General features: G+C 42.8%; 1 protein-coding gene and 2 long non-coding RNA genes across 4 annotated transcripts in view; 2 read left to right on the top strand and 1 right to left on the bottom strand.

Annotated features, from left to right (window-relative positions):
- Positions 1-1,959, bottom strand: part of igsf21a (immunoglobin superfamily, member 21a) — a 113,132-nt gene extending 111,173 nt beyond the window's left edge. The window contains exon 1 of one of the 2 annotated variants that reach the window (XM_057031474.1): positions 1,568-1,959. In XM_057031474.1, coding sequence (XP_056887454.1) covers positions 1,568-1,706 — 139 coding nt within the window. In that variant the 5' untranslated portion in view covers positions 1,707-1,959. Of the gene's footprint in view, positions 1-951; positions 1,138-1,567 lie in introns of those variants that run through there. The other variant, XM_057031475.1, reaches the window with a different exon arrangement.
- On the top strand, positions 1,504-16,557 carry LOC130524921 (uncharacterized). The gene is made up of 3 exons (XR_008950281.1): positions 1,504-1,642; positions 5,515-10,858; positions 10,970-16,557. It is a non-coding gene; the product is annotated as an uncharacterized LOC130524921 (long non-coding RNA).
- A 791-nt stretch (positions 16,558-17,348) lies between these two features.
- LOC130524920 (uncharacterized) lies at positions 17,349-20,124 on the top strand. Its single transcript, XR_008950280.1, has 2 exons — positions 17,349-19,473; positions 19,655-20,124. It is a non-coding gene; the product is annotated as an uncharacterized LOC130524920 (long non-coding RNA).
- The last annotated feature ends 670 nt before the right edge of the window (positions 20,125-20,794 follow it).

Raw genomic sequence — 20,794 nt, 5'->3', positions numbered from 1 at the left:
CCACAGTAGTTCAACTGCTGTGTGCTGTGTTCAAGAGTTCCTGGACACCTTTTCATGAATCTTCATCCTGTTATTCAGTCCATGAACCTCAACTCTGCTCTCATTCATCTCTTTGACTGGAACTGCAGTTTGCATTGATGTTGTTAAAACCAGTCAAATACATCTTTTCCGGCAGGTGTTGAAACTCCAGCTGCACGAATCCAGTTGTTAATGCACATTCACTGAAGAGTGCACATTCCCTTAGACTCTCTTAGCTTATTGAGCAAACGTGATGACATATACATGATGCTATTTTTGTTTTATCATCTGGCAGTCGTGTGCCTTGGCCACAGATTCAAGATAATGCAGCTACCGTGCTACAATGACAAATAAGAGGTATTATCAACCAAAGGGATGTAGCACTGACAGCATCCGAACCAGATAACTGATGGATATGTTCACATCACTTTGGTCCCATATGCAGCTGAAAGTCACAGAAACCATAGGCCACCACACTACTTTGGCTATTGTGAACACTTAAAAATCAACATCCATTATTGAGCCTATAAATAGTTAACACAGTGTCAGCTGTGATTGTGTGTGCATGCGTGTGTGTGTGTCACCTCAACTCAAGAGAACTCAAAGCTAGTCAACATATAGTGTTCTCCTGGCTCAGCGAAGGCCATGGATATCGGGAGCACCACAGATGTCACATTTGTGTCAATGCTGAATTTCTTCAGAGGACTGCTGACATCCAGCTGCAGCAGCATGTCCTGCAAAGTAACCTGCTCCTAACTCCAACAGAAAGAAAACAACCCCCAGAGCTCCTCTTTCCATCTTCATCAGCAAGGAAATGAGGTGAGTGCACCACAGCTACGAACGGCTGATGAGTGCTGGGCCAACTCAGTAACAGCATCACAAGTAATGCATCATCGCAGCAAGTGTGGACCAACAGGTCCAGATCAGGTTCACCTGTTTGAAGAGGCTTGATCAGCTTGTTCCTGAATAGATCTCTACTGAACATCAGACAGGAGATACTGACAGCCCAAATTTTCGCAGGATGATGAGCGTTGAAAATTCGTCCTCTAAACGCCTGAGCCTCTGACGTGACAGTGGTACCAGAAGGCTCTGCGATGATACTTCTCCCCCACCTGGAAAACGGGGACTTTCAAAGCGGCAACTTTAATGTAAATCTTTGCTCCAGCTCCGGTTGGACCGAGCGGGTTTGACACGACGGCGCTGCGCGCAGAAGTGGAGGCGCGTTGGCGGTGATGAACAATGCAGAGGAATTAAGACTTAATGCATCGTAAGGCCTGCTGCCAGCACTCTTTCTAAACCTCTCTGAGAGTCCGTCTGCACCGCCTGCTATACGACTTGGTTGGCATGACTGAAGAAAAGAAGCAAAGTTGGCGTTGAGCAGGAGCGGCGCACCGATCGCCTCCACCCAGGCGCCCCGTTAATGGCCAGGAAGCGTCTCCACTGTCCCTTCGATCCGTTCAATTCTGAATGATGTTGGATGGTGTTAGACCGAAGTCAGCATGCCCGAGAATTCGGAATCTAAGGGGCTCTGACGGGGGCTCACACTTACCGACAGCCGAATCCAGCAGACCCGCGCACAGGAGCAAGCACAACGGGAAGATGGTCATCTTTCCTTTATGTTGTGGTAAATCCCAAACTCCATTTGCGTTTACATGTTCTACGGGTCTCGTCCGTGTAATCCTCACCATTCCAGAGGTATGTGACTGAAAGGTGCCCCTAAAGTATTTATGGTGCGGGAGAAATCAAAGATGAGTGAAAGAAAAGCGAGGCACTGGCCCGGACCGCAGAACAGGCAGACCCGGATTTTATTGTCCCTTCCAGTTTTAACAACAGTGAGCTGCGTTGAGTCGCGGGGCAGAGAGATGCTCTGAGAGAAACGGAGGTTTGACGATGAAAGGCTCTCTCCTTCTGTCTCTATCTCTCTCTCCCCTCCCTCTGGCTCTCTCCCTCCCTGTCTCTCCCTCTACCTCTCCCTCCCTCCCTCTCTCTCTCTGTCTCCCCCGCCCCCCAGACAGACGTGCGTACTCCTTTTTGATCACACGCTCTTTTATTTCACACAATTTCCCTTAATCCCACCCTGGATTCGAACCACTTTAATTCCGTCCATTAAGTCGATTTATTTCTGTTGCATTTTACCCCCTCTAATAAATGTGTGTGTGTGTGTGTGTGTGTGTGTGTGTGTGTCTCCAGGTGATCCAAAATGCTGCAGCCAGAGTTCTGACAGGTATTGACAAAAGAGATCACATAACTCCTGTACTGGCGTCTCTTCATTGGCTGCTCGTTAAATTTAGAATAATTTTTAAAACCTTTCTTTTGACCTACAAGGTCCTCAGAGGCCTAGCTCCATCCTACCTGGAGGAGCTAGTGACACCTTACCAGCCCAATAGACCGCTCCGCTCTCAGAATGCTGGTCTACTTGTGGTTCCCAGAGTCTCTAGGAGTAGAATGGGGGGCCGAGCATTTAGCTACCAGGCCCCCCTGCTATGGAACCAGCTCCCTGTCCAGGTACGGGAGGCTGACTCTATTGCTACTTTTAAGATTAGGCTTAAAACCTTCCTCTTGAAAAAGCTTATTGTTACTAATTCTGTAGTTCCAGTTATTATCATAGACAGACAAATTATCATACTTAGGGGGTCGTCTAATCATTAGATTAACATCTTAGCTATGCTGTTATAGGCCAAGGCTGCCGGGGTCCAGAAACATGATCACTTGACAGGCCTCTGTCACCCCACTGGGTCATGGTTTCCTCTCCTCTCCTCTCCTCTCCTCTCCTCTCCTCTCCTCTCCTCTCCTCTCCTCTCCTCTCTCTCTACCCAGCCGGCCATCAGCAGGAGGGTCCCCTACATGAGCCTGGTCCTGCTCAAGGTTTCTTCCTGTTAAAGGGGAGTTTTTCCTTGCCACTGTTGCTTGTCTGGGGTTAGGCCCTGGGATTCTGGAAAGCGCCTTGAAACAATTCTGATTGTAAAACACGCTATATCAATAAAGATTGATTGATTGATTGATTGTGTGTGTGTGTGTGTGTGTGTGTGTGTGTGTGTGTGTGTGTGTGTGTGTGTACACACTGTATTGGGTCTGCTATTGCCCAGTAACATTGCATTCACCATCTTAAACATTTGTTGAATATCTTAATAGCAGTTTTAATTATGTAGCATTACATTTACCAGGAGTTTGCCAATTTTCATGCCAGTTTTCTTTTTTTCCTCCTAATTGCAATATCTGGCACTAGAAACTAAAAAATAAACCTTAAGTTTAATTTGCTAAAAATTCAAGGTTAAAAGGTAAAATAATCCATTACTTCGCTGAGGTAATACTGTAACTCACAATTGCTAAGCAATTAAAAAACAAGCGAACCTCAAACCAAAGAGGCAGTTTTGAATGAGACTCAGAGGACCTTTCACTTGCAAACCAATAATCATTGAATTGTTTTTTTAAAAATTGTAATTTTGTATTTTTTTTCTTATTTGCCTTTCAATCACCTCATTTTGTAAAATTTGATCAAATGCCTGAGAGCTAAAATGGAAACTAAGATTGCAGAAATGATCATATCTAATTATAATTTTTCAATAATTTCATTATGATTTCATGGTGGAAACAGTTGTGTTTGGAGCAATAGGTTAGCAGAAATCTACATGTTCTCTAAGGTTACCCTTCAGAATTTTGAAAAAAGAGAGAAGTGTTTTTTCTTTTCATCTGGGTTAGATTGTAAAATAACAATTATGAACAGAAAAGGAGAGAATGAAACAAGCTTTTTTTTCATGTGATTGGAAGTTCAGCAAAGGGTTTTATCATCAAAACAAGAGCCTATTTAACTGCAGGAGAACTTGGTGTTCAGCTAAAAGCTTTTTAGATCTTCCTGAGTGGCTGTGTGATGGACCTCAGCAGAAGGAGGTTAAAGTCCTACTTCTGGTTCAAAATGGTGTTTTCATTCGTTCCATTAGCTTCATCTATCCTGTTAACTGGCGCGTGTGAATTTCAGATGAACTGTTTTTCTTTGTCAAGAATGATAACTGTTACTTGCAGCAGCAGCCATTTCAAGGTTTTAATAAGTACATTTTTTTTTATATGGCCCTAATGTTTCTCTTTCAAATTCCCTGCAATAAAAACTCAGCCATTTGAAGGTTAAATCAACCCCACCCACCAAAGAAGAATACGGCTTCACCTGAATTCCTTTATTAAAACCATCATTTTCTCCAGTTTGAAGAAAACCAACTCCATGCATCAAGGCCATAAAGTTGGGAGCTTTTGAACTGAAAGAGCTATTGCAGAGGTTTGTCGATTTTTATGAATATGAAAGAAAAATGCATTTTAAACTTTATATGCAAGAAATTGGAAGAATGAAAACCTCCGATTTGAATGTCCTGAAAGCTTGTTGCTACAGTAATAACACATTTCAACAAATGTGTGTAAGTTACTGTTATATTGCTTGATTAACTTGCTGTACGCAAACAGCAATAATTACATAATAACTACAGTTCTTCACCATTTCGGTAATCAGGTGCTGTAGTGTTATGAAGTTATGCACAACTCTTTAAGATAAGTTCATGGAGACAGAACTGTCTGTCAGATGAGAAAAGTTCTTTTAGCATATTTATATTTTTAGCCTATCTTTAGCACACGAGAGTCCGATAGCATTTATCCTGGGCGTGTCACAGAAAAAGCTGATTAGGTAGCTCTCCGAGAGGGAAGGTTTGCTTCCAAATCTTTTTGGAACGTTATTTTTAACTATTTGGATTAGCTCTTTGAGCGGTATTGTGAACCACATTTGCCATTTTAAAAAGAAGGATTATTTGGGACTGCTGCTCAGGACATGTAAATCCCTTAGCAAAGATGTGTAAGAATCAACCCTGGTGCACGATAGATGCGAAGGGAGACTTTTTTAAAAAAGTGATCTGCACCAGTATTTTTGGTTTGTGGTGTATTTTAAACTTCACTGTGAATAGAGAGGTTGTGCGGAAATACACCCATTTGTATGAATATATATGAGACAGCCTACTACTACTACTTTTCTTTATAAAAAAAATAATTAGATTTTACTATTAACGTTGTGTGGTTTCTAGAACCTTTGCATTTGTGATGTGTTTAAGGGCTGTCGGACTTTATCCATGTAGATTTAAGCTGATTCTGTCTCTTTAGGTCTGGTACGTTTTCAACAAGTCAATAATCATTATCATGACACAAAATCAGTTCACAGACTCATCTTAACACAACAAATCTGTTTTGTACTAAAAAGGCATTCAGATCTAAGTTCTGCTTGCCTAGATCCTGAACAAGACATGTAAGGAAAACACCTCCAGTATATACGCTGGTCGAGTTAGGAAGCAGTGTGGATCTGTTTACCCTGCTGTTGAGCAATTAACAGACAATAGGTGGGAAGGAGAAGCAATTAGTGGGACAACCCTCTATTAAAGAGAATGTACAGGTGGTGACCAAAGATGCAAAGGATAGCTTTGCTTTTTTCTTCCTCTTTGGCTAATTCTTTTCATTTGTTTCTTTCAGGACTCCCCTCACAAGCGGTAGCATAGCACAGAAGTTGCTCGGATAATGCTCCATTCTCCCGGTTTTCAAGTGTGCTGTGCCTCCAGCACAGTGTCAGAAGAGACAGCCCAGACATTGAGTAAGACACCAGGAGACAGAACAGTTCGCCAGGCAGGAAAAAAGGGGGGTTTAGGAGGGAACACCTCAACAACGGGGTTGCTACCTGCTCTATTGTACCAGGACAAAAATGAGGAACACTGCCAGAGCTGTACAAAATGAACTCAGTAGGTCTCTTGGGTGTGTGTTTCTGCTTATTGTGGACACCAATTGATCTTCATGAATGAGCGGGTTGAGTGAGCACATGTGATTCTGATCCAGTTTACTGATCCCTTTTTCTGTGCATGGATGCCAGTTAATCAATAAAGATTTCAGCTATGATATTTCAGATATGAAGTGTCTAGTGGTGTTTTCTTCTTTCATGTGAGGAGTGTATTTTGTGTCAGCTACACTTTCTGTGAAGCAGATTTAGCAGTGATAGTCACCGGATACAAAATGTGTTCTATAAACTTGTACACTACGTTGGGGTAGTAGCAATAACCGTAAAACCAAAATCCCAATCTGTTCTTGTTTTGGTCTTGTTTTACAGCTGGTCAACCTTCTGGTCCTTATGTCTTCACCTTACATTCAAATTGTGTGACATTTTGTGATTTGTTGTCAACAAATAAATAAAATACAAGCTACTATATATGTAGCTAGCACCCTCTTGTGATGCTGCTCTCACAGGTGTGAGAAAAGAAAGCTAATGTGCAGCATTAATGGAGAGAAAGCATTTTCAAAACCATTTTAAACCGTGCTAGCTACTGTGCACTGTGAGAAGTTATCATGGTGCATGAGTTCACATGTTGTTCAGTAAAATCAGTAATTTTAAGGCTGGTGTTATTTTCAGGGAGTGTGAGCAATAGCCAAGAAGAGGAAACCTGACAAGAAAATGGAATAGTCTCCATTTGGCTCTTGTCTTTCATTTAATGAAGTGCTCCTTGTTGTGGTGCCTATATCGTCTTTATGATCTATATACGCTTAAATGTTTACATTTAATGTATTCACACATTCAGTATATAGGAAGGATTGACTTAATGTCATTTGTATTTGTACTGCTCAGATTGTGGCAAAATTATTCACAGTAATGGTGAATAATTAATGTCATAATCATAAAATCTCAGTAGACACGACCACACTTATCAGATGTGAATATTTAACTGATCAGTAGTTCAAAGCTGGAACAGCTTTGCTATATTTGCTATATTTTTATCCAGTGTGCACAAAACTCAATTTCAAACTATGTGGCACAAAATGAACATAGTCTGGAATTAAAATGAATGTTATGCTATAGTTATCTAAATAACTGTTAATATGTTACGTTAACAAAGGAGACACGTACTCAGTTCGTTGTGGGTCATGTAGCAGAATTTGTTATGTTAGCATACCGTAACCCTATTGCTAATTCATGCTAATTGCCTTTCAAGATGAAATGTATGTTCTTGGTCTCGGATTTTATCAAATAAATTTTCCTCTAAAATGCGACTTATAGTCCAGTGCGACTTATATATCTACTTTTCTTTTTTGGCTGGTGCGACTTAAACTCCGGAGCGACATATAGTCCAGAAAATACGGTATTTGGGATCTATAGGGTGGATGAAGACCTACTAATTTACCATAATTTGATTCTTTACATCAAAAGCTATTTGTACTCCAGTGCTCATCAGGTCATAGCACCATTGTTGACCATTGTCACAGAGAGTGTGTCAGACTTAATTACACACAGTCTGACAGCGGATAAAAAATGTTGTCACTGGAACAGGCTACAGTTTAATCAGCCCCATTATCACTGGGGACATGCTACACAAAGAGTATTGAAAGCAGAGCGACCATAATGGCTGTGCATTAAAACAAGAGACTAAAGACTACAGTCTAAACAATGTAAACAGATTAAGACCCCAAAACACAAGTTATTGAGTGTGGTTAATTGTGCAAAACGGGATAAATTACCTTGTGTTTTACATCAGATGTGACTCAGGTGCACATTGTCCCTGGGATGGTGACCCTTGGACACCTAGAAATGTGTTTTGATTTGAATAGCCAGGCAAAGAAGTTCCTGAGCCTGTTTGTGTTTGTCAGAGACAGCGGCATGAACACACTCCTCTGACTGATCAGTGTACTGTGCAGAGGGTGGGAAATATTGTCCAATATGGACAAGATCTTATTGAGAGGCCGACAACATAGAGTCTGTGCTCGTCGGACATCCTGTCCTTCACAATAGTCTGTCTAGGTGTGTTGTATCCCTCTTCCTGATGCTAGCTCCCCCTGCACACAAAAACATAGAAAAAGACACTCATGACAACAGTCTGGTAACACAATCAATTGAAGTGTCTCTTCAGAAGTACAGATGGCTCTGGGTTTCCCTGTGGATGGTGATGGTGTTCCCTGTACATAGTGTCGTTCCCAAGGAAGCTTTCTGTTTGCTTCCTTGTGCCGGAATAGAGTTCCTCTATCAAACAGGAAATAGGTTAGGTTGGCTCATAGGGGCAGTGTGGTCGAAAGCTGCAGTGACTCCCCTCCATTGGGCCGACAAATTTGCTGGTAAAAAAGACGATCCTTTCTTTTTCTATAGCAAATTTTTACTTCACTAATTTGCTTGTCTGGTATTTTAAAATGTATGAAAACAGGATAAACAATAACAATTTTCGCTTCAGCGCTCAAATGTGTGAAATAGTGTTAAGCACCAGCCAGTTTCACGTTCGACTTTTTCTACTATTGCTTTTTGAAATGTGCGAATTGATGATGAACAATGATGGGCCAACAAGCACTGAGCAAAAAGAAAATAAAAATCTGAGCAAAAGAAAAAGAAGAATCACTGGTGAAGGTCACACCATTGAAGAAAAATGGGCTGTTTGTGTACAGCTGTTTGGGAAAGAAAAATATTCTTGCAAAATATTGTTTGTGGACGAGATACACACATGTATCACATTGGACATAAGTTGGTACTGTGGTTTACATGATGAAACTCGGTACATTGTAAATCTACTGGATATGAAAGTTTGATCATAAAACATTATGAATAAAGTTCAAGGCATCTTGGGATGGCATATTACATGCTATATTCACAGTATTATAATAGTACTTTATATTTGCTGCAAAATATTATGAATAGTATATTGCTGTCAAATCCCAACTTTGCTCTTTGACTGTATCTTCTTACCTTAACCTTATGCTTATAGGCACGATGGATCACTCTGTGCTCATCCAAAACTCTTTTGGATCCACAAAGCATTCAAGGTTGAGGAGCTTGGTGTCATAATCCTGTGTTTACTGATTCTTTTATCGTTATTTTTTTCCATTAGGGGGAATGGTTGACCCAATCTGTGAGACTGTTTAATCCTTGTTGTTGCCCACCCACTGTTGTAAATTTTGTAAATCAATCTTTTCACTTTGGGATTTTGTCTCCTGTCTGAGGTTACGCACTTGTGTCCTTAGTTGCTTGTGACAGAAAAATCTCACCACAATATAGACAGCGAGTCTTCACAAGGTGCACTATTTGGACAACACAACCAGCTCTTATCCAAGATTTTGAGATTGCTTCAGGAGCTTAGAGCAAATGTTTCTGGCTTGCTTGGTCAAGCGACTCCAGCTTCCTCGGCACGCTCTTCCACTCTGTTGGCCCCTGCGTCGTCTGAAGGCTCAGCCTCCCAAATGCCAAAATCGTTGGTTTCCACGGCAGCCTGTGAGCCTCACATTTCCATTCCCAGCTGCTACTCCGGTGAGGTAGGGCATTGCAGTAGTTTTTAATTACAATGTTTACTGGTGTTCAACCTTAAAACCCTAAGGTGCGCCTCAGACAGGGCAAAAATCACATTTGTTTTGGATTTGTGGTCTGGAAGGGCCCTGCAATGGTTTTTATAGAACACCGCACTCTTGCATCTGCCTCATACAATGTGGTTGTGACAGAACTCAGGCGGGTGTTTGATCATCCAGTTCGGAGTGGTGAGGGAGATACCCGGCTCTTTAGTTTCGCTAAAGCTTCTGCGTCAGTCGGCAATTATTCTATGCAGAATTAATGTAGCAGAGAGTGATTGGAATGACACCACACTTTGGGGAGATTTACTGAGAGGGCTGAATGAGCAATTAAGGGACAAATGCACTGCAGGAAACATCTCCCCAGGTCTCGCATCTGATCTCGCTCTGTATCTGCCTGGACAACCGTCTGAGGGAGAGGTGGAGAGAGGGGGCCACATTACAACAGTTCTCTGCTGTTTTTCCCCAAAGTCATTTTAAGGTTCCCACAGTGGAGGACCCTGTTTCAAGCACTGAAACCGTGGAACCCATGCAGGTGGGTAGGGTGCAACTCTCCCTGTTACGAATCTGCAACCATGAATCTAGACCCCAAAAGCAGACACACACGACTGGCTGGAGTTGGAGCAAGGGTTCGTTTACTGTCAATGGTTTAAGACAAAAAAACAAGAGGTGCAGGTGGCCAGTGACGTGCGGTGAGGTTCATGGCTGGGGAGGCACTGACTTCATCATCAGTCAGACTTACAAACGTCATATGAGCCCTCCAGAGCAGCGTATTCACCATTTCATTGGCAGCAATTAACTGTCTGAGCTACAAGCTTTTCAACACAGTCCTACTTCTCCAACACTCCCAGGACATAATCAGCGATGGCAGAAGCGCATCTTTCCTCACTCACATCATCAAAGCTCCAAAACACCTCCACCTCACAATCTGCTTCCGTTTTAGTCACATAGCACAATATAATAGAAATCTGAGCTTGGTTTGTGACATCTGTGGTCTCGTCAACTTCTACAGCAACAAATAGGGCTGCATCGATCTCATTCCTAACGTTATTTCTAATGACGTCTGCGACTGCTTTGATTAAATCGTTCTGTATTCTATTTGACAAGCCCGAAAATGCAGTGGATGTCTCCAAATGTCTAGCTAGCCTGTCATCTTCCTCAGCAAAAGCATATAAAAGTTCATTGTCTGCTTTTATCATTTCCACGAAATGCTAGCTGCTGTTTGGCGAGGAAGAAGGTGGCGTTAAAGAGATCTTTTCTGGAAGCCCCTCTGACCAGCCTGGAATTAAACAGACAGGGGACTCTGCAGTGACTCCACTTGCTCTTTCTCTTCCTGGATAACGCTTCCCAGCATACTCCTGTGGCAACTTGATTCTCTCCCTTTGAATTTTTTTGGTGGATTCGAGAGCAGATGGCTGCTTCATTGATCAGGAGGTGTTCAAGCACAAACATCCCATTGGAGAAGCTACCCAAGCCAAAACCAATACTCGACCTTGATGGGAAAAATCTCACTAAGGTAACCACCCTTACGATAAACATTTAAGGAAATTACTGCCACTTCAACTGCAACTATAGCAAGGTTGCAAGGTTGTGGCCACCCCCAACCACCTTGACATCCACCCTCCAGCTCTTCTGCTGGACCAAAGAGGTGGAGGCAGCATTCACCCATCTCCAGTCCTTGCTTATCTCGGCCCCTATTCGAGCCCATCTGGACCCTGACCGCCAATTCATTGGAGATGTTGACACCTTGGACATCAAAGGTAAGCACCTTCTTTTTGCAGAAGGAACTGAACACTTTCCTGTGCCTTCTTCAGCTGAAGTCTGTTTCCGGTTGAGATAAATTCTAACGCAAAAAATCATGAGCTCCTAGCCGTTGTCCTTGCATTGCGGGAATGGAGACATTGGCTGGAGAGCCCAGTCCAGTTTGTGATCTGGACCAACCATAAGAACCTTGCCTACCTCTAAAATGTGAAGCAGCTGAACCTGCAGCAGGCATGATGGGTGCTCTTTCTTGTTTAACACTTTAACTTTACTCTCACCTTCCGAACCCATTTCACATGATGTGAAACCCAATGTCCTGTCCCATCAGTTCTCTCAAGACCCCTCCAGTTTGGATCCCGATCCCACACTGTCTATCCCTGTATCATGGGCACAGCCTCCTGGTTTGTTGAGGAGAGGGTCTGTAGGTCACAGTTGGCTGGTCAAGGTCCAGGAAGGAGGGTTTCTCAGTCACAGCAGATGGATCTGCTACATCAAGTTCCATCTGTCTGTTTGATAGTCTATCAATGACCAGCAGCTTGCTCGTGCTCTGTGATCGTGATCACTTGAGCAGCGTATAAACATATAAACGAAGGAGGTGCAGAGAGTAAGTTGTAAAAAAACTGGTGAGACCTGTTGAGAGGGCAATAAAGGTCTTTGGTTAGATTTTATTTGGTTCCATTCTGAGTCGACAGGACACAAGGCTTTTGTGGAATCTATACAGTCTGCAGTTTGTTGGTTTAATTTACAAGTGTGTCCAGGAGAATGTTAAAATAAGATGTTAACTGTGACGAATATTCATGCTGCAGGAATACAGTGTCTTCACCATTGTTAGCTTGTTAGCTATTTGCACTGCAGCATTCTATTGTTCAGGCTGTGTTGTTGCATTAACTTGCATAGCGTTATAGACTCTCGTAGGAATGTTTTAATTATTATTCCTGGAATCTCACTCAGTTCCTTTGTTTATCTTTGTTCCTGGATTCTGGTGCAATCATTTCTTGTGTTAGCATAGCATAGTAAGCGTGCGCCAACACAGTTAAAAGAGAAATTTTAGCTAATTTATGTATCCTCAGTGTTTTTGAATCTGCACAGAAATTAGCCTGTTTGTTGATAATATCTGTGTAGTCCTCTTATTTAGTTTGGTTATCTTATATTACAGTGTAAGCCATCTCTGCTTATTCATATGCTTCTTTTCTGCTATTCCTAATGCAGACACCACACACGTCTCAAATCCAACAGCTTCATCAGCAATAAATGAGTGGGCATTCATGAGGGTGCATTGCTGGACAATTACCATCACCACCTTTGTTCTTACCAGAAAGACTGGGTTGATTGTAGTGACATTACCAGTATCATCGCTTGAGGTTAAATTCAATTCACAATAAGATCTCACATTTGGTCTCAAGACCTTTCTTCTGCTCTTCTCGTGTCATATGTAAAAATTAAGTAATTCTTTGTGCACTACCTGAAGACTGAAAGGCACAGTCACAAAGCAAAACCATCACATGGTACATTTTGCTTCTTGTGACTAGTTTAAATCAAAAGGGTGCATTAATTGACAGTTCAGTGAGCGATAATCAGGATCAACTGTGCATGAATGTCCTGGCCTCAGATATGGGCGCTTCTCTTTGTTTTGTCTGTGTTTTATACACCTGCTCACCATTTAACACAATCAGATGGTAACATCTGCTAGTAGTAGTAGTAATAAATGGCCATTGCACAACAACTTTGCAGCATACCATATGAACCCAGCTGATGCCTTTGTAATCATCTGGGGTATCCACTCCAGGTTTGAACTGTGCTCTTGAATATGGTTTTATCCTTTTCTGCTCCATGATTGTAAGAATTCAGCCCAGATGAGAGAGATATTCAGAATCTTTGGTGGTCAGCAACAGCCCCACCAACGTTTAATGCGATGGGCTTTGTTTTTGCAGCGATACAACGTGGTTATCTGCTGCATAAAGGGCTCAGACAGTATACTGGCTAATGCTCTTGCGCTGCTTTCCAGCGCTGTGATGCTAGGGTATGCTGGCTATTTTTGAGTTGAGGGTAAAGATAAAGCCCTAGTGTTTTGGTTGCAGGGGGCCAACTGGGTCACAGAGTTCCTGGTGGGTCTCTGGGGTGCTTGGGGAGGCGTGCCTTGACGACAGGCCACTCGGATCCATACACACTTGAGGTCCTCCCCTCATATAAAATGGCTGCTGGCCTTTTCTCTCACTCTCTAACCTCCAGCAGGTTTGTTGTTTTGTAATTTACTCTTTTGGTTTGTTTGCTCTTGCACTCTTTCTTAGACACCGTTCCAAAAAGACACTCCAGACGCTACCTGGATGATGGTCTTCCATCTTTAGTTTGAACACGGAGCTGCTTCTTGACACCTGTTATTCAGACACATAGTGAAGCTGAGGGAAGACAGCTAGAAGTTGTGATTCTACAGAATTATTTTTTGATAGGATTAACTCGGAGGGAACGCAAAAGAACCATGTAAAATTAATTCCATTACATATCCATTACAGACAGATACCTGTGCGTTCAAAAATACAAGATTGTATGCAGTGTGTAGCACAGTCAAGATTAACATAATTACAATAGATAAAATAGTACATGATAAATATGCATTAAGGTGGGATTAAAAGCTTTGTCTAAAACATCTACGTATAATCTTTCAGGATCTAATATCAGATTGTGTTGTGATGTGGGAAGAGATAAAAGCAGGCATGACATTTTCCCAGCCTGAAAATGAATGGCTGGTTTGCTTCTGGTATAATCTCAGATGTACTAAGATCTAGTTAAAAATGCGCTGAAAGGAGACAAAAACTAATGCAGCTATTTTCCTCGTGATATAAAATACAGTAGATATTTTATTAGAATAGGATACATTAACTGGTGCACATTCTTAGGACTTCCAACCAAATAAATATCATATGTCATCTATTTATGATGCTAGAGTATTAAAAAATATATAGTATTATGAATGCAACACTTTTTTGACATTTTTTTTATACCAGAGCTAATACCTGTTTGCGTATAAATAGTTGAATCATTTTTACCTTTTACATGCTGTAACATACTGCTACAGGCCCCCCCTTATTCACATCCACCCTCCCACAGAAAAATGTGGCCACTGCTGCCAAAAGGATGGCACAGAGTCCAAGGGGACCTAGACATGCGTTTAATGTTCTATTCATGTCTTATTTAATTTGTTGTTTGGTGATTTTGACAACCCTACTATTTATGCAAACTCTAATGGTGTCGGGCACAAACCTGCGATCAAATGTAGGCGTGATATCACGAGAGAATAAAAGGCTTGTCTTGCCTAAAGTTAACATCCTATGATGTCTCACTGAGAAGAGCCTTTATTTTAGTCTTGCATCAAAAGACAGGATCTGGCTTTGTCCCTTAGAAGTCAAATGCATCATTAGAGGAGCAAGTAAACGAGACATGCCACATCCTTCTTTTTTTATGCAATCTTGTTTTTCCTACTGCAAGTGAATCTTATTTTCACCTGATCTGCTGCTCCATAGAGGTGGAGGTTCCAGTAGAATAAGCAGTTATTCTGAGCTGTCAGACTCCTTTTCTTCACCTGTTCTTTCTTCCTCCCTTCCAGGGTCATGGGGAGGGTGCTGCAGCCTGTCCCAGCTGCACGTGGGCGACAGAGGGTCCATCTCTGTGACCAGGTTCGGTACCTTGCTGGGGGGCACCTTGGCATTGCTCTGAAGTGCTCTGGTAGTAGGGGGGTGCCAGAACACCTGTGCCCAGAAAAAAAACCTGTAGAAACAAAAAGGCATTATCGAATTATATGATTCTGCTCAATTCAATTATTATACGTATATATGGAGATGATCGTATAGGATTAACTCATTGGTATACAGGTTAGTTTGATAAGAAATTTAGTATTTTGCAAAAATCTCAGTAAACTTGTAAAATAAATGTTAAGGGAGGATAAAGAGGAAGCATTGGAGCAACTGAAGCTAAAATTGTTGGCATAAATATTGGACAGGTACCAGGATATGTAGCTCATGCGGCAGATCACATAACTTGTTTGCTTCCGCTGAGGCGACCAGAGCAGCAGGCCTAACCACCAGTGAGTAAAACAGCTGTTTAGCCATTGATTGTATTTCCAGCAACGAATCAGCACCATAACCACAACGCTCCCACCGTGGCGTCTGAAGCCAATGGAAAACTGTCAAATGTTTTGAATCACGCCAGTGTGTAGTGATTTATTAAGATGACATACTTCATGTTCAATTATTGTCAAAAATGAAGTATAAAGCAGTGCCGTGCATCTCATATCTTTCCTATAAACTGAATAAAATAGTGGGGAAATAGTGCACTTTATCTCCACGCTGATGGTTTCACCTTTGAATGGGCCAGGCAGCATCAAGGCCCATTTTAGAGTATTTTTATGCTTCTGTGGAGGTAATGAAACAGTGTACCTGCCCTTATTTGGTTCAGAAACACGCATTAGAAGCTGCTTTTCAGTTTTTTTGCGTTGTTTAGCAGTATGCTAGGTTTATTATACTGAAAAATTAAATCATATAGCTCTGTGTTCTACTGTGGGGCTCACCTGCTGCGGTATTGCACTCTCTGCTGTTGGTTGCTGATATCATTTAATGAGAAAATGTTTATCAGAAAACAAAAGGAAGACAGTGGGAAAGGAACTGGACAGGTATCAGTGATTTCCACAGAACTAACCTGGGATGCCTGATGGGGCATTTCTTGCAAAGATGCCCTGTGCAAGCTAACATGTTCAAAAAAATGTCAATCAATATAGCTTGGCATGTTTTTTTTCCCACCATGATGTGTCTCATCACTTAGATTTCATAGTTACTATTCTCTTTGAGAGTAAAGAAAACATTTAAAGTTGCAAAAAGACCAATGAAACCCAGAGCCCCCACAGAAATACTGCAATATCCCTTATATTTAATACAGTGGTGAATTTCCATTAATAAAATATTTATTGACCAAAAGGGGATTAAGCGATAAAAGGGGGAAAAAATTGCAAGGCTTGTGTTATAAAGTGTTTTTTTTAATCAGCCAAGAGAGGTTTAATTCACAGTCTGGAAGCCTACTTATGTTTTCACTATTCAGGTAGTTAAAATCCTTTATATTCAACCTCGTCTTCAATTAAATGTTGTGCACCTGATGCTGACAATAACTATCAAGCAAAGTCACAACTGTCCAGTGGCACTTTTCCTGTACACGCACGTCACCTAAATCTGATCTACAGCCTTCGGCCTGCAGCCATCTGCCACCGAATTTGATCCAAATCCACTGATTAATTTTTGGGATATCTCCCCGGCAGACTGATGAAAACAAATTAGTCAACACATAACCTCAGTTGTTGAAAGAGGTAAATAGTCTTACTGCTAAATTTAAAACCTTTTTACCATTCGCTGCGGGGGGATAAGGCATCTTTCTCAGTCTACACATGCGCACACACACATTCACACACACACACACACACACACACACACACACACACACACACAGAGTAGATGTAATATTTTAACTGACCTTTGAAAAATTAACATGAAAATAATATTTAAAAAAATCATGATGTATTTGGAAGCATTTCTCTCATTTTCCTCTCAAAAACAAAATTAATAAAAATAGAGATAAACCACACAATCCAAAAAGTGTAGCTGGTGGAGGCTCGACTGCCCACGGACTCATTACCTGTTGACGGGTTTCACACACCCCTCCTGGGCTACCCAGTTATCGTGGTGGAGGGGTTTGTATGTCCCAATGATCCTAGGAGCTCCGTTGTCTGGGGCTTTATGCCCCTGGTAGGGCCACCCATGGCAAACAGGTCCTAGGTGAGGGATCAGACAAAGCGTAGCACAGGACCCTATAATGATGAATAACAATATTGGTTCCAAGATTCCCTTACCCTTGCGGGTCACTGGGGCCCCCTCCTGGAGCCAGGTCTGGGGGCAGGGCACATTGGTGAGCGCCTGGTGGCCGGACCTCTGCCCATGGAGTCCAGCCCGGCACAGCCTGAAGAGGCAACATGGGACGCCCTTCCCGTGGGCTCACCACTTGCAGGAGGGGCCAAGGGGGTCGGGTGCATTGTGTGTTGGGTGGCCAAAGGCAGTGACCTTGGCGGTCTGATCCCTGGCTGCAGAAACTAGCTCTAGGGACATGGAATGTCACCTCTCTGATGGGAAAAGAGCCTGAGCTGGTGCATGAGGTTGAGAAGTTGCGACTAGTCGACCTCACCTCGACGCATAGCAAGGGCTCTGGAACCAGTCTTCGCGAGAGGGGTTGGACTCTCTACCCTTCTGGAGTTGCCGATGGTGAGAGGCGATGGGTAGGGGTGGCAATTCTCGTTGCTCCCCAGCTCAGTGCCTGTATTTTGGAGTTTACCCCGGTGGATGAGAGGGTAGTCTCCCTTCGCCTTCGGGTGGGGGGACGGATCCTGACTGTTGTTTGTGCCTATGGCCCAAACAGCAGTTCAGCATATCCACCCTTTTTGGAATCCTTAGAGGGAGTGCTGGAGAGTGCTCCTTCTGGGGGCTCCCTCATCCTCCTGAATGACTTCAATGCTCACGTTGGCAGCGACAGTGTGACCTGGAGAGGTGTGATTGGGAAGAACGACCGCCCTGATCGGAACCCGAGTGGTGTTTTGTTGTTGGACTTCTGTGCTTGTCTCAGATTGTCCATAACAAACCCCTTTTTCAGGCATAAAGGCGTCAACATGTGCACTTGGCACCAGGAAGCCTTAGGCCGCAGATCGATGATCGACTTTGTGGTCATATGTTCTGGACACCCGGGTGAAGAGAGGGGCAGAGCTGTCAACTGATCACCACCTGGTGGTGAGTTGGCTCTGATGGTGGGGAAGGATGCCGGACAGACCCAAACGTATTGTGAGGGTCTGCAGGGAACGCCTGGCAGAGTCTCCTGTCAGGAGCTTCAACTCACACCACCGGGAGAGCTTTGACCATGTCCCAGGGAAGGCGGGGGGACATTGAGTCTGAGTGGACCATGTTCTGTGCCTCCATTGTTGAGGCAGCCGACGGGTGCTGTGGCCGCAAGGTGGTTGGTGCCTGTCGTGGCGGCAATGCCCGAAACCGCTGATGGACACCAGCGGTGAGGGATGCCGTACAGCTAAAGAAGAAGTCGTACTGGGCTTTACTGGCCTGTGGGACTCCTGAGGCAGCAGATAGGTACTGGCAGGCCAAGCGGAGTGCAGCTATGGCGGTTGCCGAGGCAAAGACCCGGGCATGGGAAGAGTTCGGTGAGGCCATGTAGAATGATTTCCGGACGGCTTCGAAAAGGTTCTGGACCACCATCCGGCATCTGAGGAAGGGGAAGCAATGCACTGTCAGCACTGTGTATAGTGGCAATGGTGTGCTGCTGACCTCAACTTGGAATGTTGTGGATCGGTGGAAGGAATACTTCGAGGACCTCCTTAATCCCACCAACGTGCCTTCCAGTGAGGAAGCAGGGCCTGCGCACTCCTCACCGGTCCGTTGTAGTGAAGAGAAAGCTGAGCCAAAAGGCGAAGCTCTCGATTTACCGGTTGATCTTCGTTCCTACCCTCACCTATGGTCATGAGCTTTGGGTAATGACCGAAAGAACAAGATCACGGGTACAAGCGGCCGAAATGAGCTTCCTCCGTAGGGTGGCTGGGCTCTCCCTTAGAAATAGGGTGAGAAGCTCTGCCATGGATGGATGGATGGGTTTCACACAACGGTTTTGATTGCTTACCTTTATCTTCATTTCAGATGGGCCACAACTGACATTGCAGACTGCAGATCTCTGCCAGAAATGTGCTAATCACCATGTTATCTTTTAATGGCTTTCATTAGAAAAGTGTTTTCACTTTACACTGTGTTCATGCAGATCATGTCACCTGTCGAATGTAAAAATTCTTATTTATACATTTCCCATCAAGCCATATTCAAATATTCATTTGTGTCAAAGATGCTGTAAGTCACAATCATATAAAATATGGATGTATTTTCATACATCTATTGATGTTACAAATATGCCCTAAATATTTTCTCCTTTTCAGGACAGATCCCAGTGAAACCAAGAATGTATTTAAGATCTCATCCCTCAAAACACACCTGGCAACAGTAAAAACGTATTAATGACAAAAGTGTCGTCAAATGTGTCCTTGGCCCAATTTAACTGTTGTCATGGTAATTTACCTTTGAAGATTTTATGTAAGATTTGAAAAAAAAAAGTCTTTATAGTGGAAAAAGTATGAAATATTATGCCTGTTTTTCCTCATATATATGCTTATATATATATAAATGTGTGTGTGTGTGTGTGTTACATGCTGAGCTGGATGCCACACCAGTATCGGAAGTCACCATTAGAGGAACGCATCATCATTGAGACATGGTCCCTGACAGCTTTAAGGAGGTAGTGTTTATATTCTGATGAGAATTATTTCATGTCTGTGCGTCTGTTTAAAAAGGTCTGAGACATCATATAGAGGTAAAGAGCAACAGCAAAACACCACTGTAACCGATTTCACGACTATCTGCCACATTCTCAGTGTCCTCAGTCTAAGACATTCTAATTTAAAGTGTAATGCCCACAGATGCGGAAGTGGACACATCATTTCCCCTGGAAGATGGATTACTCTCTCCTCTGGAACTAATTATCCAGTGTTTTGCAGGGCACATGTTCAAATGCCATGTCTGGAGGTGCCAAGAGTTTAAAAGAGCCAAAGGAGGATTCACAAAGCATCCAGAAACATAGACAACGCTAATTGCCCTTTTTAAAAGCATTTTAGATGCTATCTGTGCTTTGACCAACTATATGGATTCATATATGATTCAGTGAAAGATATCCCTGCAACAGCACTGCCATGGCAACAGACTGAAACTTTAAGAATAGATTTAAGAATAGTGATGATTCCCAGTTTGATGGTTTCCCCAAGCAAGGAGAAAATGTCATGATGCAAGTTCAAGAAATGGACCCAATTCAAAAGAGAATGAGGAAAAAAACCCTTCCTTTTAAAACACAACACAATAGCAATAAAAGCAAAATATCGTTTTTCTGTTTTCAGCGTGTCTAATGTGTTTATTTAACTGTCACTTAAAAAAAGTCCATCATTCAATAGATTTGTGATGATCCATTTCATAAAACTTGTCTTCAGTCTCTATTATACAGTCCAGTAGCTATAAGCAAGTCTCAGAATCACCTATAAGAGGAAAGTCATCGGACTTGAAGTTGCGCTGTTATGGACTGTATGTGTAGTTGCAGCATGTGAATACGAGCGGTTGCTGGGCAATAGTTCTTTATTGTAATGCACAAATCAGGTGCAGAGTAAATCATGCCAATGTGTTCTGTCTGTACATGTGCAATGTTGCTATAACCTGATCCCCAGTACGCCTGTGCCTCCTCATTATTAATATCCTTCAAGGATATCACATATGGCGACGGGGCTATACAGATGTAATTTGGATACAGATGTGTAGCTAACCTATTGATCTCATTAGCAAAGAACAACCACGGATAACATGGTGGGTTCCATGTCACCTTTTGATTGCATTTCACGGACGTGGGAAAAATACTGAGATTTTTGGCCATTTTTTGACACCAATGATGTCTGTCGATCCATCCATCCTCTACCGCTTATCCGGGGTCGGGTCACAGGAGAAGCAGCAGAGAGGCCCAGACTTCCCTCACCCCAGCTACTTCTTCCAGCTCATCCAGGGGGATCCCCAAGCGTCCC

Source organism: Takifugu flavidus, chromosome 4 (assembly GCF_003711565.1).
Source record: "Takifugu flavidus isolate HTHZ2018 chromosome 4, ASM371156v2, whole genome shotgun sequence".
Lineage (NCBI taxonomy): Eukaryota > Metazoa > Chordata > Actinopteri > Tetraodontiformes > Tetraodontidae > Takifugu > Takifugu flavidus.
This window is presented reverse-complemented; position numbering and strand designations above follow the sequence as displayed.